The 27,995-nt window shown below is 43.3% G+C and overlaps 1 protein-coding gene across 5 annotated transcripts in view; it reads left to right on the forward strand.

The window, feature by feature from the left end:
* Positions 1-554: 554 nt before the first annotated feature.
* CDC42BPB (CDC42 binding protein kinase beta) overlaps positions 555-27,995 on the forward strand; it is a 100,436-nt gene continuing 72,995 nt past the window's right edge. For all 5 annotated transcript variants that reach the window (XM_064168278.1, XM_064167964.1, XM_064168120.1 and 2 more), the window contains exon 1: positions 555-1,056. In XM_064168278.1, the coding sequence (XP_064024348.1) occupies positions 879-1,056 (178 nt within the window). In that variant the 5' untranslated portion in view covers positions 555-878. The remainder of the gene's footprint in view (positions 1,057-27,995) is intronic.

Consider the following 27,995-nt stretch of genomic DNA (forward strand, 5'->3'; position numbering starts at 1 on the left):
AATACCCCCAGGGATGGTGCCTCCAACACTTCCCTGGACAATCCGTTCCAATGCTTTGCAACCCTTTCAGAGAAGATTTTTTTCCTAGTATCTGATCTAAACTTGCTCTGGCACAATTTGTAGTCCATTTCTTCTTGCCCTATCACTTGTTACTCTTGGAAGAGGAGATCGACACCCACCTCACTACAACCTCCTCTCAAATAGCTGTAGAGCAAGAAGGTGTCCCCTCAGCCATTTCTCCAAACTAAACAACTCCAGCTCTCCCAGCTGCTCCTCGTGTGCTCTGTGCTCTAGACCCTTAGAGACACGGTGCAGAAGCAGCCGCTGCGTGGCCGGGCCCGGCTGCCCGACCTCGGGAGTCCCGCCAGCGGGAAACGAAACTGCGGACGGGAACGCTCAGCTGCCTCTGCCCCGCGCCGCGTACCCGGCATGGCGAATCTGCAGCCGCCGCGCGCACACGCCCGCCCCTTCCCCGCCGCCGCGCCCGGCCCTGCCCACGTCGGAGCGCGCGGACGCTGCGTGGTGGGCGTGGCCGGGTGCCGCTCCGTGGACGCTCCGGGCCGCGCTTGCCGGAGCCGCTGCTGCCGGGGGAGGAGAAGCGGGAGCGGCAGCAGCAGTACTTTCCTGCCGTCCGGGAGAGGCCGGCGTGTAAGCGGGTGGCCGGATCCGGCCCATGGACCCTCCGGGCCTGAGGCGGAGCCCGTGGAAGGAGCCGCTCAGCCCCAGAGCGGCCGTGAGGAGCGGGAGGCGGCGCGGGGCGCGGGTAGTGCGGCGCGGCTGAGCGCGGCGCCCCGGGCCTTTGCGTGCTGCTGTGCACCGGCTTCGCTGCCGCCCGAGCTGCCCCGGCCCTGCCCTTCTCCTGCCGCCGCGGCGGCACCATGTCGGCCAAGGTGCGGCTGAAGCGGCTGGAGCAGCTGGTGCTGGACGGGCCTCAGCGACACGACAGTGTCCTGAGCGTGGAGACCCTGCTCGACCTCCTAGTCGGCGTCTACACCGAGTGCAGCCGCGACTCGCCGCTTCGCCGCGACCGATACGTCTCCGACTTCCTCGAATGGGGTGAGGCCGGGTGGGAGGACGGGGACGGACCGCGGGGATGGGGAGGACAGGGCCCAGTCGGGGCGGTGAAAGGGAGGGCTAGGGCCTGAATTGTAGGGGGAGTTGTGATTGATCCCTGCTGCTCTGATAACCGGTCGAGGGGCAGCGAGCTGTCCCTGGCTGTGATTCGGTCCTCGGGAGTACGTTCACTGCCACCGCTCTCGTCAGCGGGTGGGGTGGGGAGACGCCGCCCCTGGATGCGGAGCCTCCCTGGGGAACGCTCCGGCCGCTAGCCGGGCCTTGACCCCTGCGGGTCTTTTAGCCCTGCTCTGTCCGGAGCGAATCGCTTGCCAACAGGAGCAGCGCCGGAGTGTCCTTGGCCTGAAACCCAGCTCGGCTTAACCCGAAATGTCAGGCTAATCCACTGCACCTCGAGGTGTTTCCTACCTGGGGGCAGGGAGGACGGGAGAGCAGCAGGCTCAGGCTTTGAAATAATGCCCCTGTGTCGGACTCGTTTCTGTTAGAGAAGATGTGTGTATGTGTCTCGAAGGAACAACAGTCGCCGTTCATCATGCACTCTTTTGTGCATGCCCCCGAAGGACAGAGTAATTCTAGGAGTCCTTCCTAACAGCTTTGTTTAATGGTTTCCTACTGTTAAGCAACCTGGTAATGAGACACTTCCAATAGATCGGAGTGTGCTGACAAAAGAAAACGTGGACCCTTGATAACGCTTAGGATGAAAGTTTTCTATCCAGTTTTGTTTAATTAAGACTCTTGACTGCCGGCATGTAGGTATTAGAAATCCTTCTCTGCTGCATGCCTAGATGAATTTATGTTAAAACGGCTGTGGTGGCTGACTGGTTTATTCAGCTGAGTAAGTTATGAATAATAATGTATGACAAAGGTGACTTAACTTCTCCATGGAATAAGAGTTGGAGGAGAGGGAGGAGAGAGCACTGCTCACGAGGATATTGTCCCGTTTATCAGCTGTTCCATGCGTGTACAGTTAATTAGGCTTTTGAAGAGCCCTTCAAAAACAAAACAAAAAAATACCCGAACCAAAACAAAGGATTTCCTAAGGGAGAGGGAGGGGCCGATTTACTTCAGTAAATGCAAATGTGTGTCTTCAGCACTACAGATCACAGCACTAACGTGTAGGGACAGCTGGTTCTCCTTAATTTCTGTGGGGACCACCACTCTTTGTCATACACTAACAAACTAAGAGGATTCACTTCCTGGACTCTTCTATTGACGTCAGTAATGCGATTGCCAACCGAATAATTAACCACTTTATCACATCTGCCTTGCAAGGCTACAGCCTGGGTAACATTGATTGTTTGTTATGTGGTAGGAGCTTTGTGTGTCTTCTGCGAAGTGCAGTCTGGTTTTATACTCTTGTGTTCGAGCTGATGGCTTGAACTAGCGGGCGCCTACAAACTGTTAAATGTGGTAGATTAGGCTACAATGGAACTTTGAGCACTGAAGTTGAGAACAGGATTTGGGGCAGGCCAAAGAATGATACGCTTTTTCTATAGCACTGCTGGTGGTTGTGTCTTGCTGACTGATCCCTGTGTTGTCATTTTCTCTGTGATGAAGAGGCTGATTATCCAATTGTTTGTAAAATCACTTATTTTTATTCTACTTATTGTGTTCACTGAAAGTGAAAAGGTTACTGACTTGCTGAAAAGTATAATTTGCAATAAAAACAGTGTGTAGTTCTTACTGCAGTGTGGGATTACTCTAGTATAACAAAGTGCCTATTCAATAAATAATTGAAATGTATGTGAGCTACCATCTGGTGCTGCAGAGTGGGGATAAAAGTTTATAATCCAGACCCTTGATAGTAAAAGGATGGGGCTAAATCTGGACTGTATTTTTGAGCTCCATCAACGAGGAGTACCCTTAAAACCAATTACAGTTGATACTGTAAGTTCCTCCCTTTCCTTCAAGCTGTTAAAAGCAAGTAAGTGCCAACAATGAGAAACCTTTTATCTGTGTCCTGATGCCCTCACAGTGTGTTCCCACTGACAAGGAACTTGTTTCTGCCTCCAGCTAATAAGGAAAATACCAAGCCAAACACACTAATCTTCCACATGTCATGATGTGTAGTCATAATTGCAGCCTGATTCTCTGTTAGAAGATATTCCAGATTGACGTGCACAAGTTTTGTTTGCTGCTCTGTGTCTGTAGCAGTGTAAGAGTATAGTTAAATATTTGGGATATACTTTGAAGATCAGTGTTTCTTTATCAAATGGAGACAGAGGGAATTTCCTTATCTTTGACAGGAAATAAGCTGCACAGGTATTAAGGTTAAGCCAAGCTGTATAACAAGCATTTCTCCACTATTTTGGATTTAAAGCTGGGTGTGAGGTATCACAAGTAAAATTCCCTTAAAGTGATTCAGCATGGGTAATGGACTTGCTTGTGTACTTAATTGTCAAGAGAAAATAGAGTTCAGGTGTGGTAGCTGAGGCACTGACACATTTTTTTTCTTGTCAGTGAGGTGCAGGGAAGATGATGAATTTTGTGGTGTAGCTACTGTATGTGTGTATCTCTTCACTGTGACAGCAGCATGATGCTGCTCATGTTGTAGAGCTGATGACTGTGGGAGAGGGGAAGTGGGGAGTCCAGAAAATCAAGTCTCACGTTTATCCTGTGAGACTTGGGCCACCTTCCTATTCAGCGTTTACAGAAGCATAGCACCTGACCTGCAGAGGCTGGTGAGTCCCAAATGGGGGATCTCATTGCTTCTCTCCTATCTTGCCACTGCTTCCTAGCAGTCCTGTCACAGTCTTATTTCTTCACAATCTTCCTATTTGCTAACCATAGAAGAGTATAGGGTGTGGCCATTTGCCTTGAGGCAGCTTGTGTCTTCCATTGCTTTAGAAATGTTGTAAGAGTCTGCCATTTTAACCTTGGCAACTGTAGCTTTCCCATGGTGACTGGAGCTTTCTAACAGACTATATTCCCTGCACTGGAAGTGTAATATGCATATATTAATGTCTCATATCTTTGGAAAAGAGTTATCTGAGCTGGAAGCGAGTTCAAAAGTCATTTTCTTCTAGTTATTTTTATTTCTAACTCCTACTGAATGAGATCTCACCCAGTCATCACTGTGTTACATAAATAATAGATGACAAGATCACAGAAAGATAGGGGTTGGAAGGAATCTCTGGAGATCATAGTCTAGTCCAACCCCCCTGCCACAACAGGTGCACCTACAGCAGTTTGCACAGGATGGCATCCACGTGAGTTTTGAATGGTTCCAGAGGTGGAGACTCCACCACTTCTTTGGGCAGCCTGTTCCAGTGCTCTAATTTTGCAATAATAGATTTTGAAATAATGCTAAATATTCTCAGTGGAAATTGAATCAAAGTCTCTTGGATAGTAGATCCATATCTGCATGTTCAGAACAAAATTCCCAAGTCTGTGCTTAGTGTCATTTTAGCTGTTATCTGGTGCTCCTAGAATGAGAAATAGTGAGTAATCCTAACAGTGAGGAGTCTTGTTTAGTTATATTTGCTCATTCCTCTCTGAAAGTTATCAGTGAAACTTGGATGTAACAGCCCTTGTGACTCCAAGGCCAAACTGCTTGATCATCTCTGTTCATCCCTGCAGTTGCTAGGAGCACAACCTGTTTGGTAACTGGGGAGATGCTGAAACTGGGCAGTGCTGGGTCCTAGAAAGTCTGTAACTGTCTGTATGGCCCTACAAGTCTGTGGAAGTACTTCCCTTGGTAAAGCTGCCTATGGCCACTAGTGAAGACTACCTAAAGCAATCAAGCACAGAGAGGCTATGTGGCCTTTGAGTTTAGCCAATGGATTATGGCACACACCAATGTGCATGTGCTGTGGAGTGGTATTATCCATGCACTGCAGCAGGACCTCTTAAGAGATTCTTCCTGCCAAAAATGTATGGTGTCTCTTACTTCATATGACAAGAAGTACAGCAGTACTGCCAGCGACATGGCAGCTGTAACTCAGGTCTTTGTGTCACCTGTCCTTTTTCTTACAGGTACAGCATGTTCTTCCCTATGAAGCCCCTTGTTTTGTCATACTGCAGGATCTGAATCTTTCATAATCCTGTACTGGAATAACTGCTTGCTGGGCAACTTGCTGGCTGGCATCACATTTGTGCTCATCTGACATCACCTTGTATCACCTTGTTTTGCAGGAGCTGTCTTAGTTGGCTGTGTCTGGTGCTTACTGCCCCTTACCAGTCAGCAGGGATTGGCACTACTGGCTGCTCTGTTTTTGAACATCTCCTTGGCACGTTTTGAGCCAGTAGGCAACCATGTTCAGAGAAGAGTCTAACAGGAGTAGGACCTATTTGTATTTAAAATGCTCTTGATGCTGTATAGGCTCTCTTGCTCTTGTCTTTGTTTCCTCTGACCCTGTTTTGTACTGCTGGCATGCTACAGAGGGCAAGATGGCACATATCCAAACATAGTTCATTCAGTGTTGTCTCACTCCTGGACTATGTACTGGTGAGTCCTCTCTGTGAGAACACCTCAAAAACAGTATCAGAATAGTTGAGACTGATCTGAAATGTAGGGCTTTTTCCCTTAAGCCATCTGTTTGAGTGCTGACTTACCTTCTGCATTCTGAGTTTATGCAGTGTCTGCTACTCAGCCAGACTGGTGTTCTGCTTTTGGATGCTGGTGTTGTTTGATTTTTTGTGTTTGGGTATTTGGTTTTATTTTTCTTGAAACCAGCTTACTTTAAGGGGGATGAAGCTGTGGTGAAAAGAAAGAAGATTGCAGATGATTAGCACAAGTAGGCCGACTGGGCACCTGCTGCCTAACCCTTGAAGACAGTCTGGCATAATAGGCAGTGAATGCTAGTGTAGTTACAGCAAAGTATTACCAGTCAGCTATAGGAAGGAAAAGTGTGCTCAGAGCAGCCTGCCTGTCTAGCCTTGACCTTCCATGTTTGGGTGTATGTCTACCACACTTGAGGTTAGACTGTAGATGGAAGAACAATGCAGAAAAGGTTCACCAGAAACAGTTACTGTCATGCCGCTGCTGGTGCAGTGATTCCCAGCTTTGGGGTGCTGCCAGGACTGGTGCTTCGATCTTGCTATCGGGGCTGCACTGTGAACTTTGCAAATCCACTCCAAGACCTCCTTCCAGTTCTGCCTAAAGAGGTACCTTGGCTTTTCAAATGAAAAACCCAAACAGACTAATAAAGGGAGAGCTTTGTAGGCTAGCCTTTCTGTACAGAGAGCATAAAGCTTGTTCTCTCAGCCTGGAGATAGCTGTATTCAGAAGTGTAGATGTGGATGTGAGAAAAGGTCTTCCCAGCCTGCAACAGAGCGTCTTCAAAACTAGCTGCAGGGTGGACCTAGTCCTCTGGCTGCCACTGCTTCAAATGTACTAGAACAAGTTCTGGGTAAGGGCGGGGGCACAACGTGTGCCTGAGTGTACTGCTAGTGGAAGAGGCAGGAACTACCCTTAAATACTTTTGAGATGACCATAGACTTGTCAGGCTTTGACGATTGCTCATGAGAATCGTCTTTGGCCTTTTTGGGTTATAACAGGAAAAAACTGCTACTTGATAACATGTCCTATCTCTTGTCTTGAGGGCTTAAATTCCTCTCTTCTTTAGCATTCTTCCCCTCCCCCCCACCTTCCCTGCTTGCAGAAATACACATAGAAAAACAGGAAGAGAGACCTAAGACTCTCTCCTAGTTTGTATAAAATCCTTCTCCATGCAGACAAGAGCTGTGCAGTAAGGGATAAGCCTGTTGCGCGTTACGTAGGAAGTGAGTGTGGTTGGATGATGAAGACAGTTGATGCACAAGAAAACTATATTTCAGATTCTGGCATAAGTTCCTCTACTTCTGTACTCTGTCCACAAAAAGCTGTTGTGATCCCCTATACTAGAACAGCCATTGATGAGGATGTGGATGAGGGTCCACTACAGGTGCTTTGTGGAGGTCTTGACCGTGGTTTCTTTGTGCACAGCATGGTATGAATGCAGTTGGAACTCTTTTCTGGTCCTGGAACTCTTTTCTGCTCCCTGAAGGCTTTCCTGTGGTGAGAGATGGGGCAGTGTATCTTGGATTGCCTTTGCTAATGACATCTTTGATGGTCATCTGGTGTAATAGAGCTAGCATGGTCACTGTATTCCAGTGTAATGCATTCTCTGCTTTGAGTGAGCTGGATTTGTTCTTTTGAAAAGTGTATGTTAGAATTAATTTGTGTTCAAGTAGCCCAGACCACCATGTTAGCTTTGGTAGCATTGTAGTTTGGGCTAGTGACCTAAGACATGAGATTCAAGGCCTGCCGCTGTATTAAAGATAGACCCTTTACAGTCTATCTCTTCTGCTCTGTTGTGTTTAAAATGAGGCAGTATCTTTTAATAACTTGGTAAAACTTAGAACAAGGGGACACAGTCTCAAATTGTGCTGGGGAAAGTATAGGCTGAATGTTGGGAGGAAGTTCTTCACAGAGAGAGTGATTTGCCATTGGAATGGGCTGCCCAGGGAGGTGGTGGAGACACCGTCCCTGGAGGTGTTCAAGAAAAGCCTGGCTGAGGCACTTAGTGCCATGGTCTAGTTAACTGGCTAGGGCTGGGTGCTAGGTTGGACTGGATGGTCTTGGAGGTCTCTTCCAACCTGGTTGATTCTATGATTCTAAAACTTCATGCTGTGAAACATTGGCACAAAATGCCACAGTTGTGTTTTGAGGACAGTAACATTGTGGAGGATGAGAAATATGATGTTCACTATTAAAATCACAGATGTCCTGAATGAAATAGCTAAGGTCTTTAGTGAGGGCTTGTGTGCTCTGTTAAAGACTGTGACCTGTGTTTTGTATTTAATATTATTTATGCATGAGAACTCAAAAAGAGGTAAATAAGTAATCGGTAAATTTGCCTTCATGTAGAAAAAGTCTGTGTAGCTAATAGTGGTGCTATTGGTAATATTTCACTGGTGGTGCATGGTAAGATTTCAGAAGCATCTGCAAATTACCATTTTTTCCTGGTTTGTTTAAGCTTGAACATTTAAATTATTTTTGTACTCTTCTATTTCATAGATAAGAAATAATATTTAGGGGCAAAAATATTTGCATCCTTAAAACTTCTGTGGTTGGCACAGTTATGCCTAATCAGTAGAATTTACTTGGATGTCGGTTTAAGTCAGCAGGCAGATTCAGTGCAACGAACTTTTTTTATCCAATGAAGTTGAAATAACCTTTTTTTAACAAGTCATTTGCATGTGGGAGTGAGTCAGTTTCTTCTACACCTACTAGAAACAAATGGCTATAACTGAGTCAGAACAGAAGAAACTTTTTTCATTAGGTTTTTTTTTCAGCATGTTGCTTTTACTTTATGGTTATATATTAATGTTTTAGATCTTTAGAAATGTTGACCTGTAGCTAAGAGTAATTTGGAGTGTTAAACTTCTACAGATTCTTTCAAATTTATAAAACTGCATTTTTATCCCTTGCTTGTAGTTTGAGGTGAGTCATGCAAGCTGTTTTTAGATGGGTATTACAGAAGAAAGAATTATACTTACTCAAAAAAAAAACAGATGTATGTGAGCCATTAACAGAATATAGTACCTAGGATTGGGAAAAATTTTATGGGTTCATCTCTTCTGTTACCTGTGTCTGAAAAGATGGATGGACAATGGATCACAAGCAAATCTCTTTAGAAAATTAAGAGGGATTTGTTAAAGCTTTTTACTGTGTTTTTGCTTTTGATAATGTTTAAATAGAGTTGAGATTAATTTTCTTAGTCTTTCATAAGTACACTTGAGAATTCCAGTATATATTTGATGTAGTTACCAAAGAATTTCTATCACAATAATAAATCCCACTGAAGTGCTAGTATTTTGTTTGGTTTGTGTTTGATTTTGTTTTTTTAAAGAAAAAATATTTAGTAAAGCTTTTTTTTTAAGTACATTTGATCTATGGTTCAATGTGATGTTCCACTCTATTTTTTCTCATCAGTGTATGCAGATTACCAGAATGCAGGCTTTCATTTATAAAGATCTTTGTTCGCTATAATGGATGTAGCTCTTTTCAGTAGGAAACTACACGCTGTTTTCTTAAGCCCCAATTTTGCATAGACCTCAGTAATCATGTCTGTAGATGTACTTAGAGTGCATTCAGATTAAGTGTGTGCATCCATCATTGCCAGATGAGGCCTTAGGCATCCTGAAGTGCTTGAGATCTTAATTTCTGTCATTCATGTCATCAGGGTCTTAACACTGAAACGTGTTATTAACCATGGCCTGAAGCTTTGAATGTGACTGGTACCTCTGGATGCCCAGCATGAGACCTTTATAGAGTCTGGGCTTTAGACAGTGATGGGGATGTCTTCAAGTGTTGAATCATTGCAAATGTATGGAATTTATTAATCAAGTCTGCATTAATGAAGGCTGAAATACATGTCTTAATTTGCTTAAGCACAGTGCCATTGATGGCTGGCTATTTATATATGCCTTTCCCAAAAAGGGCAAAAAGAGAAAAGATCCTGAGCAGCATCAATTTCAAATATATCCCAAACTGCTTTCACCATTTGTCATTGTTCTCCAGTATAAACATGGAAAATTGCTTTTCTGAAGTCCTGCTTGAAATGTGCTTGTGCCAGTTTAGCAAGACATGCTAAACTGGGTTTTAGAAAAGTCTATACAAAATTCTATCTTGATTTTTAATCAGCTTAGACTTGGGTTATGCTGTTATAATTTTCATCAAATCATTGTAAGTGGCTGACACATCAGAAGTCTGTGCTGCTGTTCAGCAAGACTTGGATGGGCTGGAGGGTTGGGTGGGCAAAATTTAATCACATTCAGCAAGGACAAGTGTAGAGTCCTGCACTTGGAAAAGAACAACCCCAGGTATCAGTATAGGTTGGGAGCTGACCTATTGGAAGGCAGCGAAGAGGAAAAGGATCTGGGGGTCCTAGTTGATGGGAGGTTGACCATGAGCCAGCAATGTGCTCTTGTGGCCAGGAGGGGCAAGGCCATGCTGGGGTGTATTAGAAAGGCTGTGGCTAACAGGTCAAGAGAGGTTCTCCTGCCCCTCTACTCTGCCCTGGTGAGGCTGCATCTGGAGTACTGTGTCCACTTCTTGGCCTCCCAGTTCAAGAGTGACACAGAACTACTTGAGAGAGTCCATCACAGAGCCACAAAGATGATTAAGGGAACAGAACATCTCCCTTATGAGGAGAGACTGAGGGAGCTGGGGCTCTTTAGCTTGGAGAAGAGGAGACTGAGAGGTGACCTCATCAATGTTCGTAAATATGTAAAGGCTGAGTGCCAGGAGGATTGAGCCAGGCCCTTCTTAGTGATGCCCGATGACAGGACAAGGGGCAATGGGTGGAAGCTGAGGCATAGGAAGTTTCATTTAAACTTGAGGAGGATTTTTTTTCCTGTGAGGATGACAGGACACTGGAACAGGCTGCCCAAGGGGGTTATGAAGTCTCCCTCTCTGGAAGTATTCGAGACTCACCTGGATGTGTTTCTGTGTGATCTACTATAGGTGATCCTGCTCTGGCGGGGGGGGTGGACTGGATGATCTTTCAAGGTCCCTTCCAGCCCCTGACATTCTGTGATTCAATGAAAGATGAAGTAATAATCAAGATTGAGCCAATTTTAAAGTTATTTAAGTAGATACTGTGCTTTTGTTTGGGATATACTTTTTCTTTACTGTTGGTGTGACTTTACACAAAATACAGTAGCCACTTCAGAAGCATAGCAGGGCTCAGTATATTACGATTTTCCTGCCAGTAGTGGTCTCTTAGCTTAAGAACTGAATTGCATGCCTTGGATAGGTGAGACTTAAAGAGAAGTTGAGTCACTAGAAATTCTCATATGATACATTAAAATATATTCTGTCTGTAAACCCTGTAGTTCTAGAAAAAAGATAACAAATACTCTCTTCCAGCAAAGAATCCATTTTTTGTATTGAAGATGTTAGAGACTTGAATTCCCTTTGCCCAAAGTGCTATGTGAGGTGGACAAAAATATCTGTCATCCTCTAAGCAAGGACAGTGTTTCTAGTAATAGCATGGTAAGACTTCTGGGACATCAGAAACATTCTTCCCACCATTGAGGAATTTCTCTCCCTGGTTCTGCCTCTGTATTTCAGAGATCCAAATATACCTTGGGAGGTGGATGAGGGCTGTCTCCGTTGCCTTGCATGCCTTTGGGTTTCTGCTGTTGTTACAGTATGACTGTGGTGAACTTCATCTTGCACATCATTCCTCAAAAGTTGTCTTCTCCACAGGCCATTTCAGTGTGCTGCTGGTTTTATTGCTGCCTGTGTAACTTGGATTATCAGTATGGGAAACTGGAGTCTTCTGAGTGTCTTTTATTTTACTGCATTTAAGGCAAAGTGAAAACAGCAGGAAGGCAACTTCAGGCATGGAGATCCTATTATCATTTTGAAATGTGTTTCCAAAGGTTTGTGTTTTTAAGGTGCATGTTTTGTATTTAAACTTAGCTCTTTTCCTGATAGAATTAGTCAGGTTGTCATGGGTTGTTCCTCCACCCCCATTTCTATGTATCACAGCAATGTGGGTGTGGTTTCCTGGTCTCTTGTTAGTGCTGAGATAGATGCCTTGAGATAGATGCCTGGAATGTGTGTGCTCTGCAGGCTGCTGACAAGTCTTGGGTTATGAATCTGAAGAAGAGGAGCAATTTTTTTCTCTGCTTAGTTATATTTGATTAAGAAGTCTGTACTGAACGTTTTAAGTGAAGGCATTTGGTTTCTGTTATCTAGTCTGTGACCATTTGCACTGTATATGAGTGAAATTGGAATAGAATGTGTGTTCACATTTTCTTTGTGTGTTCTTTAAGGCAAGGAGGAGATCTCACTGTGCGCTTTCTATCAGTGGTTCCTTGTAGGATGATTTAGTTGCCCTGAAACACTTTAAAGCTACTCACCTGAAAAAAAGGAAACTAAATTTTTGTGATTCAGAAAAACAAGTGATTATGAGAGACTGGGAAAAGAAAATGTTTAGATGTACAAATGGCTAAAAGCAGTTTAAAGGTCCTAATGGAATAATTAGTAGCTAGTAAGCACTAGATGACATGTTGTAAATACAGAATGAAGAGTGGAGTCTGTCATATTTAATCTCTCTGCCTTTTGTGGGTAACACAGTATTTTTCCTAAACTCTGAGATACTGCAGATGAGTTAACCTGTTGTGTCACTGGAAAGAACCATAAACATTTTATTCCCAGACCAGATTTAACTAGCTGTAGCAAAATGCCTTAGTCATGTGGCATGGTGCTGCTGCACAGAGGCATGAAGTTTGATTGTGTTAACTTACTCTGTTATGTAACTGAAGATTTCCATCACCAGTCAGTTCAGCCTTTGGTTTCCTGGACAGTTAATGTTTGTGTTAGGAATAATGGCAATATCCAAGAACTGTTTTTAAATTGTGGTTCTGCTGGCCTGGTGCTCTCCAGATAACATAATACGATACAGCATACAGTGGGGATACCTAACTGGAGGCTGTATCAGGCCCACAGACTGTCGTTATCTTACCCTTAGAAATATTTACTGATTATTAAGGCAACTGAACTGTGGTTATCACTGAGTGTATTGTGGGCAAGCAGGACTTACTGGATTAGGTATAGTGCTGTACCAGCAGAGCAGTACTGGTCAGGCTTGACTCAGACACGTAAGACCCACTGAGGTCTGCATCCATGACTAGAAAGAATCAGTTCTTGTGTATCCTGTGTCTAATGTGAATTGTAAAGAACAAGAGAAGGAAGTGGGGAATTTTTCACTAAAAAAATAATAAACAAAACAAACCAAGAATTAGTGATGGAGAAGCTTTTGCTGCTCTTTGGAAAGGGCTTTGTAGAAGATATCCTCAATGTTAAAAATGTGCATACATTTCAGTGGCTCAAACCAGGAACAAAAGTGCCCTGGTTGATTCTTACAGAACTAGAGCTACAGGTAATGTAGTTACAACATTCTGGTCCTTTTGGATAGTATTAAGCATCATAAAAGTTTAGTGTAATTTCCCAGGTACATTTTGAGGGTGGGGATAGGAGACATTTACATTCACCTTTTGCATACCAGCATTGTATTTCCTTCACCCTGTAAAAGCTCACAAAGTACAGCATGACAAGTGTGAGCTCTTGCACTCCAGAGCTGTAAAAGTCAGAGTAACCAAACTGAAAGCAGCATTGCAGAAAGAGATTGGGGGATCCTGGTAAACAATTAGTTGAAAAAGTCAGTAGTGCATCCCTGTAGAAGTGAAGAGTGCCTGTGTACTGGTTTGCATGAGGAAGAGTGTAGCCACCAGGCTGAGGGAGGTACTCTTCACAGCACTTGTTAGGTAATTTCTGCAGTTCTGTGTCCAATTCTGGGCTTCTCAGTACAGAAAAAACATTGAGAAACTGAAATGAATCTTGCAGAGAATCACTGATGTGACTGGAGGCCTAAACCATGTGATGTGCAAGAAAAGTTTGAGACGCCTGGGTTTATTGAGCATGGAGGAGTGGAATCTGATCATGATTCTCAGCTGTCACATGTGTGGTTAGGGAGAACACAAGCAGAGTCTTCTCAAGTGCACCACCAAGAAGGAGAGGTGATGGACACAGGCTATGACAGAGAATGTTCTGACTATGTGTAAGAGGAAAAAAAAAGCATTCCTCCTGAGGATGATCAGGCACTGAAAGAGACACTCAGGGAGGTGGTGGTCTCTTCATTCTAGGAGATAAACCTCAACTGGATAAGGCTTTGAGCAACCTGATTGAGCTTTGATGTTCTGACTTCAGAAGATTGGACTCTGATCTTCAGAGATCCCTTCCAACCTTAAAATTATTCTGTTTGACTATCACTTCCTTTCTCCTTTTCCTGTGTTAGCAAATTCATTTAGCACCATGACTGCTTTAATGGTAAACAGTTGCTCTTCATACTTAGAATGAAAAGATATATGTGAAATAGAATCCTGATGTTGTAGATAAAGTAGTTGACACAACTGAATGAAAGACTTATAAATGATGGGAAAGTAAATTTTGTTCATGTTGTTCTGCCATGTATTTAACAAAAGCACTAGTTTCCTTGTTCCTGGAAGAGAATTGATGGGATAAGTTTCAAGAACTTCGAGCCTATGTTTTAGGTCTAATGTTTTTTCCCAAATGTACTTAGCCTTGATAGCAGTTGAAGTATATTAAAGTTTTGTTCTGTGGAGTTATCACAAGAGGCTGCAATCCTTGCATGACTGTGAGTCTGAATCACCCTTGACAAACAATACAGGTTTAGCTGTTCTGTTAGATAGGTTCTCATATCACAAAGGGATCTCTATCTAGTAAGTTTCTTAATATCCTTATGTCTGACACTCTAACAAGTCTGACTAGGCAGTTGCTAACAACAGAGCGAAACAAATCTTCCTCATAGTTGTAAAGATGCAAGAGATATTTGCTGGGTTTTTGAGTTCCTCTGTAAAATAAGAGCTACTATGACTTAAATGATGTTAGATTTGCAACATGATTTTAATGTTGTTATTCTTTCTTGTTGGTAGTGTATTTGTCAAATGCACAACCAATGCAGTGTTTCAAAACTGTACTAATATATACAAAAAATAGCATGAGAAGTGCTGTTAGTACTGAGGATAACAATATACAAGCAGGACAGAAGCCAAGAATCATTTATTAGTGGTGTGTTGCAGTTATTAGCAGGGTATCTTAAGTGCAAATTGATTTTTTTCATACAATTAATTTGTATCTTTATATTTTTTTAGTACACTGCTTGCAGCAGCCTCCTGGGAAAATAATATTTTTCAAATTCCTCAATGCCTGTAAGTCTGGTAGACATCCTTGCCAGAGAATATACACTGTCAACTATGTCATGAAGGCATTCATTGACAGCACTACATAATGTAATGGTCCATTACCCTTCTGGGGCAAGGACTGTGTGTGTGACCGATTTGTAATGTGTGTTAATTTTTCTGGAGAAACCTTGTTCAAAGTAGTTATTTCAGATGCTGTGGCTGCGAGGCTTCAGCTGTGTTTGTGACTGATGTAGGGATGTTGCTCACTCTGTTCTAGTTGTAGCTTATTGCTTCTCTGTTGGGAGGTACCTGCACGCTGTGCAAATACACAGGGGGAAAAAGCAGATGGAGAAGTAATGACAGTAACTTCTTTATTGACTGAGTATTACTGCTCGAATCTGCTGAGAAAATACTATCCCCTTCCTCTCATGTTCTTAATTTCTTCTTTTGTCTCATTGTTTCCAGTTTTAGTTCTTCCTATTGTATTTGGAGAAGGCACTTTGCAGTAATGTCTTTGAAACATCAGTGTGTGCTTGTGCACATATTGCTGCAGTGATGGTTTGCATCAGTGGCTGCAATATGGCATTGTGTACATTGGTAATAGTAGCTCTTCAATTATTTGTTTGGTGGCTACATAATAAATACTGAGAGCTTACTGGAAAATGTGCCCACCTCCAGAGCACTGTGGGGAGCTCTGAAATGGATGACAGCTGGTGAACTATAATGGATTATCTCTGCAAGAGAGAAACATGGGCAAGACCTACTTCTTACTTCAATCTCCTTGTCCTCATTGCTTCCTCCCCCCTCATGTTACATATAGGACTTAAGAACCTGTCCTCTCCATTTTCTGAGGGACTTAGGTGGAAACTGTTAGTTATCACTTTTGTCTTTTTCTAAAAAAGTAAAATAATTGGCAAGGAAATAAATGTAGCAGTCCATAACAATTCATGGAAGAGGAAATCAACACTGTCTACTGGCTATCTTTTAGCACTTGTCCAAAAATAGGTCGAGGAGTCATAGTATTTGAATGAATATTTGCAGTATTGGAATAAAAAAATAAGCAGATACCTGACTTAGAAAGGATTGGATAAGCAGCACTTAGTTCTAAATACTGATCTTGTAAACAGTGAACAAGATAGGCATCTTTATCTGGCACTTTCAGAAGTGATAGGCTGTACTTTGAGAAAAACCTGAAGTTCAGCTTATGTACTAAAATGTTTGTTAAGATACTGAAGTAGAGAGATGAAACTAATGATACTCGAGGAAAATTTTTTGTATGTGATAGTGGATTCTTAATAAACTCTTACAGATTCTTATGTATTAAAATAGGTTTATGTCATAGAATCATAGAATCAACCAGGTTAGAAGAGACCTCCAAGATCATCCAGTCCAAGCTAGCACCCAGCCCCATCCAGTCAGCTAGACCATGGCACTAAGTGCCTCATCCAGTTGTTTTCTGAACACCTCCAGGCACAGTGACTCCACCACCTCCCTGGGCAGCCCATTCCAATGGGAAATCACTCTCTCTGTGAAGAATTTCCTCCTAACATTTAGCCATGAAATTATTCCTGGGATTCCAAATTGACTTGGTCCTTCAAAAATGTGTTTCTGAGAGTGCTTCTTCAAAAAAGGACAACTTGAAATTTTACATCAGATAACACAATTGTAGAAACTTCTGACTTCTTTCCTTCCTTTAAAATACAGCTGAATAGTCAGTCTGGGGAGAACTTTTGCCAGCAACTGCACAAACTACTCAGCTTTTTTAAAGTATCTTGAAATAATCAGGTGTATTTTTATTCCTATATAAGAGAAACTACTGATGCCATCTAGGTACTGTAACAGCGACTGTGATGAAGTGACACTTGTGCACATGCAGTTAATAAAGTGGAGTAGTTTGACCCATAGCTATTCCTGGTACATCTTTTTAAAGACTTTGTGCACCTAGATTGCCATTTTTGTTTATTTATTTTAATGATGCTGCTATGATCTTGACTTCAAAATTCAGATTACGAAACAAGATTTAAGTTTCAGGAAATGATGATAAAGTGAAATCCCATGGCTGCTAGGGTATAAACATTAGAATGGTTGCAGGAGAATAACACTGAAGACTTTTACAGAAGATCTGAATAACAAAAATCCAAGCTTTATAAGCTCCTTCAATGCTTTGTGGTGTCTCTGTCCTATAGACCGTTGTCACAGACTTGTCTTGTGTACCTGCCCATAAGAGCCAGACTGAAGCTTAAATACAACTCTGAGGGCCATGACACTACCAAGAGATTAAAAGCATTTTTGGTAATATACATATCCTTGTTGGATTCATGATGGCAACCCAAAGATGGAATGATGTTTTACTAAACAAGCAGTCCTGAGCACCTTTTTCATGTAGGTTTAAAAAACTCTTTATATAAGTGGTATAAATATTGACATTCTTAAAAGGTGAAAAGGGAAGAGGAACAAAAGTTAAAGATTACTCCTCTGTGAGATGTTAGAAACTTCCAAGCAAGTTTGTGGAACAAAAGAATTACATAACTTCAGCTCCAGAATAATAGGATCCAAAATGGAAGTAGCTTATCTGAACTACTATATCAAGGATGACCATTTTGACAGCCTATAAAAGATTGCAGTTTGGAACTGAATAGATTTTTACAGTGGGTCAGTTTGAGTGGAAAATACTACTCAAGAGGTAAAACCATCTCTGAATTGGCAAAGTAGCCAAGGTTTACCTAGACTAATAAAATCAAACAGGTTGGAAGAGACCTCCAAGATCATCCAGTCCAACCTTATCACCTAGCCCTATCTTGTCAACTAGACCATAGAACTAGGTGTTCCATTCAGTCTTTTCTTCAACACCTACAGGGATGGCGACTCCACCACCTCCCTGGGCAGCCCATTCCAATGCCAATCACTCTCTCTGTGACAAAAACTTCCTCCTAACATCCAGCCTGTACCTCCCCCAGCACAACTTGAGACTGTATTGCCTTGTTCTATTGCTGGTTGCCTCCCTTCAGGTAGTTGCAGACAGCAGTGAGGTCTGCCCTGAGCCTCCTCTTCTCCAGGCTAAACAGCCCCAGCTCCCTCAGCCTCTCCTCATAGGGTTTGTGTTCCTGGCCCTTCACCAGCTTTGTTGCCCTTCTCTGGACATGTTCCAGCACCTCAATATCTCTCTTGAATTGAGGGGACCTAGATGACACTGGAGATAATTCAGTAAGGGTAAATACTGAGTTCTGTGTGGAAAAAAAAATGGGATATAGCTAAAATGTGTAAGCAAGTAGAAAAGCACCCATCTGGCTTTTCTCTGTGTAAATTGTTGCCTCATTGCCTTGCAGTTATATTTTGCAGTTTGACATTTTTTTATATTGCAACAGGTTGAATTATTTTGAGCAGAAATTCCTTGTTCTTCTGCTTGTGGTCTCCTCAGAGAGCCTGTACAATGATGGAAGATTTCTGGAAGAAAGTTAATGCATCTTCACTGCTCCCTGCTCTGGAAATGAAAAGTTACAAGAGCATATCTACACTAGTGGGGTTTTCCAGCTAGCGTGCAGATGTTCACCTTGGTGTCACATAGGAGCATTCAAATGTTTGGTGATTATTTTCAAGTATGAGTAAAGGAAAAACTTGGAAGCCAGCAGAACACAGCCTGAGGTGTAGATGAAGATTAGAGATTGCCAGCTAACTACAAACTTGTTCTGAATGCCCTGGTAGTTGATTTTCTGTTTTTAAATCAACAGAACTGTGCAGATGTACCATAAATGGGGAACCAAAAGGAATTCTCTGCTTAAATGTGGAAATGATTTTTAGGGCAAAAGTATCATGGATGTAGTGTTTATAAAAGAAAGGTGGCATGTGGATAATCTTAAATTCAAGCCAAAAGGCATGCACAAAATGGAGAAGTTGTATTAAAAAAGACAAAGCAGAATGTCCTATCAGATACTGCATCTGATATAAGTACTTGTTGAGATGATCCTCATTTGACATATCTTCTTCGAAAAGCTGAGGAGTGACATGTAGAGGTGTGACATTTGTTTAGCCTGGAGAAGAGGAGGCTTAGAGGGGACCTCATTGCTGTCTACAACTACCTGAAGGGAGATTGTTGCCAGATGGGGATTGGTCTCTTCTTCCAGGCAACCAGCAATAGAACAAGGGGACACAGTCTTAAGTTGTGCTGGGGGAAGTATAGGCTGGATGTTAGGAGGAAGTTCTTCACAGAGTGATTTGGTATTGGAATGGGCTGCCCAGGGAGGTGGTGGAGTGGCTGTCCCTGGAGGTGTTCAAGAAAAGACTGAATGAGGCACTTAGTGTCATGGTCTAGTTAATTGGGCAAGGCTGGATGCTAGGTTGGACTGGATGATCCCTCAGTCTCTCCTCATAGGGTTTGTGTTCCAGGACCCTCACCAGCTTTATTGCCCTTCTCTGGACATGCTCCAGCACCTCAACATCTCTCTTGAATTGAGGGCCCCAGACCTGGACACAGTACTCAAGGTGTGGCCTGACCAGTGCTGAGTACAGGGGGAGAATAACCTCCCTTGTCCTACTGGCCACACTGTTGCTGATGCAGGCCAGGATGCCATTGGCTCTCTTGGCCACCTGGGCACACTGCTGGCTCATCTTCAGCTACCATCTACCAGTACCCCCAGGTCCCTTTCTTCCTGGCTGCTCTCCAGCCACTCTGTTCCCAGCCTGTAGTGCTGCTTGGGGTTGTTGTGGCCAAAGTGCAGAACTCTGCACTTGGCCTTGTTAAATCTCATCCTGTTGGCCTCTAGCCGCCTATCCAGCCTGTGTAGGTCCCTCTGCAGGGCTCTCCTGCCTTCCAGCAGATCCACACTTGCTCCTAGCTTGGTGTCGTTAGAGTGGCTGTCCATGCTTTTGATACCCTGTTTGCTCTGTTATGTTTGTAGTGACTTTTAGCATTCTGAGCCAATGGTGCTGTAAAAATGTTGTGTTGTTGTTTACCACTCCCAGGCAGAGGCATGAGAAGGAACGGAGCAAGGCAAAATGGCTTTGGCTTTAGAGTTCCTGCCTAGAGAGGGAGCTGATGATGGGAAAGTATTTATAATAACAAAAAAAGCCACTCTGAGCTTTCCACTGTAGTGTGTAGCAAATCATAGCATGGGACTTGTTAGTGTTCTCTGTAGATTTAAAGACAATCTTCTCCTTCTCTCCTTCTAAGTAACTTCTGAGATACTGCAAATATTCTAGTGCCTAGTTCCAGTAATTGCTTGACACACGTCTTTGTGGCCTTTTCTTACGGCAAAATTCTGACTTTCATTGACCTTTTAATTAGATCTGGAGCTCCAGGGAGGTTCTCAAACAGTGTGAGTAATGTCTGAAAAAATGTCCTCCTGCCCACTGCCATATAAAAGGAAGAGAAAGGTGTGCCACACCTGTGCTTAAAGCAGCTGCTGCTGTCTCAACTCTTGAAATTATAAAACAGCTCAAGTATTTATATGCATAAGATTGCAGCCTTGAGCCTTTAAAAAAATAAATCAGAAGTCAGGTGCAGTTCTGTTGCACTGTAAGATGATCTAATGCCCCTACCCTTAAGTCTTTTGTTTCTTAGTTAATGGTTTTGATTTGGCTAAGAAGTGAGATAATGGCAAACCAGTAATGGTCATTTGACTCTGCTTCTACCGTATCCTACTTTCTGTGCAGCTGCCTGGATGTTAGAATCATAGAACCAACCAGGTTGGAAGAGACCTCCAAGATCATCCAGTCCAACCTAGCACCCAGCCTTAGCCAGTCATCTAGACCATGGCACTAAGTGCCTCAGCCAGGCTTTTCTTCAACACCTTGAGAGGCAGTGACTCCACCACCCCCCTGGCAGCCCATTCCAATGGCAAATCACTCTCTCTGGCAACAACTTCCTCCTAACATCCAGCCTATACTTCCCCCTATACAACTTGAGACTGTGTCCCCTTGTTCTGTTGCTGGTTGTCTGGGTGAAGAGACCAACCCCCACCTGGCTGCAGCCTCCCTTCAGGTAGTTGTAGAGAGCAATGAGGTCACCCCTGAGCCTCCTCTTCTCCAGGCTAAACAATCCCAGCTCCCTCAGCCTCTCCTCACAGGGTTTGTTAGCACCAAGGCAGTCTAGCTCTGCAGTGATTAGACTTCTGTGAGGGCCCTTGCGTGGGCTGTTCATCTCAGTTTGGTCTGGGCTGCTTCAGAGCATGGTCCCTGAAAAACAGCTGTGGTCCTTTACACTTGCAGTGATATGGCAGCTTCTCCTGACCCTTCAGTAATAATGATTCAGTTCCTTAAACTGCAGGATGGTGGTTGCATTATGTGTTCTAGGTTGGCTTTCTGATAGTTCAGTGAGCAGAATCAGGTCGGTGAGGTGAGACCAGCTGAATTGGATACAGCTCATACAAGGAAGATAACAGAGCTGTGAAACTGCCTCTTTAGTTCCAGTTGTGTCACTGAGCTACGTTTTTGCTTCACTCTAGAACTATAGGCTGAGAACAGAATACCTCATAAGGTGACTTTCTCTCCTGTCATTATAAGTGCATTTGTGTTAGGGTGCTTTAAAACCTTACTAATAGAAACCTCTGACTTTTACTGGTGGCATGTGGTAAATACAGCACCAATATAAAGTGGATTGTTCTGTTACATAATGAATGTAACTTGAGTACCTCTAGCATATATCTGGAGAAAACAGAAGATATGTTTACTGTAAATAATTGATGAAATCTTATGCTGCTTGTTTTGTTGAGTTTGGCAGTCAGAAAATTAAAACTTTGCTCATGGGCTGATTGAATGAGTGGTGGCTTCTTAATTCACATAAGCATATGTAAGCTTATATCAGCACTGTAGTTATCAGATTGGAATTGGTTTATTTCTCAATAACCAGAGATGGTGCATCTGAAATTTAGATTCATTCATATGTTGCTATTGAAATTTGAGCAAATCTGAATTTGAGATTTTCTTAAACCAGTTTGAAACCATCTGAAAAGTAACTAAATCAGAAGGTTTTTATGAGTAATCATCATTCTCAAACTGTTCTGCAGCAGTTCAGCAACAGTTCAACAACTGTGCTTTTTACTGATTAATACATCATGCAGTAAAATAAGTGGATTTTAGCAATATTTACAATTATGTTATGCATGAAAGACATTAAATCATTGAAGTGTTGATGGTTGGAATTAATGATCCATGTGCAAGCCTGAAACAATTTTTATGCTACTGATACACTTCAATGTGATTGCCATTTGCTGTGATTTGTATGACCTCTCCAGCACCTGCAAAATGTGGCCCTGGACTAGGAGTACAGAAAAAATCAGGTACAAACAAACCCATATGAACCTGAGATTATATTCTGTAGTGTTTGTTGACATCCATTCCATACAATACTTTGACATGTTATCTTGGAAGGCACTGTCTTAATGTGCTGTAGATTGGCTATAAACAGACTATTGCATAGCATTTCTGTACTTATTGCAGCCTGAGGCAGATTCACATCAATTCCAAAAAGGCCATCTTGCCCTTCAGCCTTGTCCTTCTGCATGCCTTGAGCTGGGACTCCCAGGTCACAGTTGTATGTGAGTCACATTAGGTGAGTGGTCCAGTGGAAGTGGATGGGTTAGACAAGTTTTTGCCTGGAAGTGTTTCCTGGTTTGATACCCCACATGAATGCTAATAATGACTGAGACAATAGAGTGGTGAAGCATTGTGGGATGGAACACAGAGGAACTCTTTCAGCCACAGAATTGATTTCCTCAATTGAAGTGGTCCTGTAGCTCCCCATTCAGTTGTCTCAGATGTTGGGATGTCAGAAAATCCCAAGGAAAACTTGTAATTTGGAGGGCCTGTATCTTTTGGACTGTGGTATGATCATCTTAAGGAAAATAAAAGGGCTGAAGATGAAGCTTAAGAAGGCATTTAATATCAAAAGTTATTCAACAGCATAGAAGATTCTTTATTGTAGAATAATAATCTTTTCTCTGCCCTTGTTCCTCCCCCAAGGCTTAAGAGAAAGAAAACTTGGAAACTTTATGGAACTTTGGAAACTTTATGAAATTCATAAGCAAGATCTGATATTTTAGTCTCAGTAAGTGACAATTTGCAGACATCATTGATCATAGAATCATAGAATCAACCAGGTTGGAAGACACCTCCAAGATCATCCAGTCCAAACTATCCCCCAGCCCTATCCAGTCAACTAGACCATGGCACTAAGTGCCTTATCCAGTCTTTTCTTGAGGACCTCCAGGGACAGTGCCTCCACCACCTCCCTGGGCAGCCCATTCCAATGCCAATCACTCTCTCTGTGAAGAACTTCCTCCTAACATCCAGCCTATACCTACCCTGGCACAACTTGAGACTGTGTCCCCTTGTTCTGTTGCTGGTTGCCTGGGAGAAGAGGCCACTCCCCACCTGGCTACAGCCTCCCTTCAGGTAGTTGTAGACAGTAATAAGATCACCCCTGAGCCTCCTCTTCTCCAGGCTAAACACCCCCAGCTCCCTCACCCTCTCCTCATAGGGTTTATGCTCCAGGCCCCTCACCAGCTTTGTCGCCCTTCTCTGGACACATTCCAGCACCTCAACATCCTTCTTGAATTGAGGGGCCCAGAACTGGACACAGTACTCAAGATGAGGCCTGACCAGTGCTGAGTACAGGGGAAGAATAACCTCCCTTGTCCTACTGGCCACACTGTTGCTGATGCAGGCCAGGATGCCATTGGCTCTCTTAGCCACCTGGGCACACTGTTGGCTCGTCTACATCCTACTGTCTACCAGTACCCCCAGGTCCCTTTCCTCCTGGCTGCTCTCCAGCCACTCTGTCCCCAGCCTTCTCCAGCCACTCTGTCCCCAGCCTATAGTGCTGCTTGGGGTTGTTGTGGCCAAAGTGCAGAACCCTGCACTTAGCCTTGTTCAATCTCATCCCATTGGCCTCTGCCCACCCATCCAGCCTGTCCAGGTCCCTCTGCAGGGCTCTCCTACCTTCCAACAGATCAACACCTGCTCCTAGCTTGGTGTCATCTGCAAACTTACTGATGCTGGACTCAATGCCCTCGTCCAGGTCATCAATAAAGATATTGAACAAGTCTGGGCCCAGCACTGATCCCTGGGGAACACCACTAGTGACTGGCTGCCAACTGGATGTGGCACCATTCACCACCACTCTCTGGGCTCTGCCATCCAGCCAGTTCTTGATCCAGCACAGAGTGAATCTGTCCAAACCATGAGCTGCCAGCTTGGCCAGGAGCTTCTTGTGGCAGACAGTGTCAAAGGCTTTGCTGAAGTCCAAGTAGACTACATCCACAGCCTTCCCCACATTCACCAGGCGGGTAACCTGATCATAAAAGGAGATCAGGTTGGTGAGACAGGACCTGCCCTTCCTAAAGCCATGCTGGCTGGGCCTGATCCCTTGGCCATGCTGTAGGTGCTTTGTGATGGCACTCAAGGTGACCTGTTCCATGACCTTGCCTGGTACTGAGGTCAGGCTCACAGGTCTGTAGTTTTCTGGCTCCTCCTTACGACCCTTCTTGTGAATGGGAATCACATCGGCCAGCTTCCAGTCTTCAGGGACCTCTCCAGTGAGCCAGAGCTGCTGATAAATGATGGAGAGTGGCTTGGCCAGCTCAGCTGCCAGCTCTTTCAGCACCCTAGGATGGATCCCAGGATGGATCTTCTGCTCAGTAGATTAATCAGTGAAGCCTTCCAGGCTGAAAAGCCTGATAGAGCTCATACAATCCACGGCTGGTGTGCAGTTTGCTGAAAGAGCTGGGAACCTTAGGGAAGGTTAAGAGAAGCATGGCAACTTCATGTCTTAAAAGGAAATGTGACAGGTAGGAAAGAGGTGTGAGAAACAGGACTAGAGACTGCAGTCAGGAACGCAGGTTATCTAGGAGCTTTCTTAATTCTCTTGTGAGAATTGGGCTAGAACCTAAGCCTGCTGAGTGGTTTTTTTTTTTTTTTTTTAATACCATGCTAAGTAGTCATAAAATGCAGATTTTCTGGTTCAGAATATGTCCTGATGGCTGTGGCCTAAAATCATACTTATTGTCAGGCTGCACCAAGCTTGGCTCGTTTTGTAAGTCAATTCTGGGTTTTCCAAACTAAATGCTATTCACAGACATGTTTCTCTTCAATCTTAGTACCTACAGATCCATCTTCTAAGCTCAACTTCGGTATTAAAAGAACAACAAAAGACAAACTGCCCAAGTTGGTTCTAGAAACCAAGTGTTACTTTCCAAATTATGGATCATTCCATAAAAGCAATGCAACATGAAAGCTTATTGTTCAATTTTTCACCTTCTGTTAGGTGTTGGATATGAGCTTCCTCTCATTCGTACTTGCATCCATCATAGCATTAGCATGTGCCATTACTTGGCTGGCATGTGGCTTTTATTTCACCTGACCGTTGTTTTTCTGTGGTAAGCTACTGCTTCTATATATAAATGAGTATAACAAATAGTTATTTGAGGTTGCTTCTTGCTTAGATAGGCCAACACTTACTGCCTTTCACTCTAGAACTCTCTTGCTGTTTAGTTCTTCAAGAGTTATAGCAGCTTTGCAGGTGTTAAATTGGCAACACATCTCCCTGAGCTGTGGAAAGGCTGAAAGGCATTCTCCTTTAGCTGTGTCTTTCAGTCTCATGTGTCAGATGTGGTGACTATTACACTTGTCATTGGTGCTTCCCCTTTTAGTGGTTCCTCTGTGGAGGTGTGCAAGAGAAGACTGGATGAGGCACTTAGTGCCACAATCTAGTTGACTGAATAGGGCTGGGTGCTAGGTTGGACTGGATGATCTTGGAGGTCTCTTCCAACCTGGTTGATTCTATGATTCTATGATCACTTGGGCTACTCAGAACTATTTGCACATTTCTCAGTATTTGTCTGTACAAATCTTGAGTATTCTCTTTGGTGTCCTTTCATTGTAAGCATGAAAACCAGTGAATGGGCAAGTCAGGCAGATAGCCAGTTATTAAGTCTTTGTGGAAACATTCATCAACGAGCTGGCAAATGGTAGCATATTGCTATATGGATCTTCCTTTGGAGGTTTGTCACACCAAGAGTAGTGAACGCAGATGGCATTTCAAGGTAAATACCTTGTTCCTCTGCTGACAAATTTAGCAATGCTAATAGGATCAGCACTAGAATTATTAGTGTTTTTCATCAAAACATTCCCAATGCCATTGCCCTTTAGCCTGGTGATAGATTCTTCATAGAATCATAGAAATCAACCAGGTTGGAAGAGACCTCCAAGATCATGCAGTCCAACCTAGCACCCAGCCCTAGCCAGTCAACTAGACCATGGCACTAAGTGTCTCATCCAGGCTTTTCTTGAACACCTCCAGGGACAGTGACTCCACCACCTCCCTGGGCAGCCCATTCCAATGGCAAATTTTTCTCTCTCTGTACCCTGTCAAGAGGCTGTTCTGCAAAGCAAGAGGTAACCAGGTTATGCTTCTGAAATTTTTAACCCAGTGAGGCTTAAGTCATTGTAATGATAACTTGCATCACATTGCAATGATAAAGTCTTGCATCACTGAGTTTTGTCTAATGCATGTTGATGAATGATGAAGAATTAGATCATTGAGCAAGAAGCAGACAGTAAGTGAAGTGTGTGAATGGGTGTTACAAAAACAGAAGGGCATGACAGAAGTCAAAGGCCTGTCAGAAAATGTCAGAGAATACAGAGTGTCTCCTTTTGTTTATAAGCATCACAATTTTGCTACTGGGTCTTCGTGTAGAAAGGAGAATTACCTCCTTTACTAGACACAGTGGAATAATCTCCTGCCTTTCATAGAATCATAGAATCAACCAGGTTGGAAGAGACCTCCAAGATCATCCAGTCCAACCTATCACCCAGCCCTAGCCAATCAATTAGACCATGGCACTAAGTGCCTCATCCAGGCTTTTCTTGAAGACCCCCAGGGACGGTGCCTCCACCACCTCCCTGGGCAGCCCATTCCAACGGGAAATCACTCTTTCTATTGTCATCTTTCTGCTGTATGCTTCCTTTCTTCCCTCTTCTGTGTCAGTATTTCTCTACTGTCCCTTCAGGACTAGAGGCAGCAGTGTGTGTCATCTTTGAGTCTTAGTGTGTGCTGTTTGCCCAGCTAAGCAGGTGGTTGCTCTGTTGCTGCTGCAGCCATTCCCTCAGTGGAGGTGATGCTGCAGGTGTCTTTTCTATTTACTGCCATTTGTTTTCGTAGAAGTTATAGCAACTAGTTGTCTTTGGACAGCTGCAGATAAGGGGGATCTTGAGGGTCTTTACTGGAATCAAAAGATACTAGATGGGAGGAATAGATGCAGAGTGCCAAACTGTGTGATCACACATACCTTATTTCCTTAGGAAAGCAGACAGAAAAAAATAAAACAAAACCACCCCCCAAAACATTTACAGAGTGGACAGTAAGAGGAAATGGGGCCAGCACAGGAAAAGGATCTATAATTGGAAAAATTAAGACCAGAGTCAACAAAGGATGGAAGAATTAACAGAACTGTACATTTCTAAAATACAGAGGCAATTTCACGAGCTGTTAACAAGAGGATTGTGCTTCTTTAAAACTCAAGTGTGGGTTGTAACAGGTATTTATCACCTTGTAAGCAGATTGGGGCTACCTGGGTGTGGGTATCTCCCGAGACATGTATACAAGCAGTAACTTGTTAAACCTGTCAGCCTACTGTTTTAGTAGCAATATCACAAGAATGCTGTTTCTTTGAAATGGGTGCAGAAAGGACAGACATGTTACTTGATTTCTACCATGTAAGTTAAGAGAGATGGTTGAGGGAAATGGTAAAACTTGCAGTTCTTCCACGTTTTTTTCACCAAAGAAAACATATTAAATAAAATACTTGATCTGCCTAGTGGCTCCACAGACAATATCTGTGTCATCTTCTTGTTAACCTGACACTTAAAATTCACAGTTTCCTACCACAGTGTGTTGTAAAGGCATTGATTAGATGAAGGGAGCATGGTGGCAGATGAATTTCTGTACAACTAGACAGTTTGGGTATATGTTCCAGGTATATATCTACCTGAATGTTGTCGTTGTGCTAAGTAATGAATTAAACTCCAGATCACTTGCAAGGTGATCTGGTGAGGGCAGTCTAGTCTGTGAATAGGTTGTCCAGAGAGACCAGGAAGTCTACACCCTTGCAAGTTTTTGAAGCCTGCCTAGGCAAAACTCTTGAGTAACCTGGTCTGAAATCAGTATTGACTGTGATCGATTGGACTGGGGACCTCTCGAGTCCTGAATTGTTGAGAGAGAGATGTAA

The sequence above is a fragment of the Pogoniulus pusillus genome, chromosome 1, assembly GCF_015220805.1.
Source record: "Pogoniulus pusillus isolate bPogPus1 chromosome 1, bPogPus1.pri, whole genome shotgun sequence".
Classification (NCBI taxonomy): Eukaryota; Metazoa; Chordata; class Aves; order Piciformes; family Lybiidae; genus Pogoniulus; species Pogoniulus pusillus.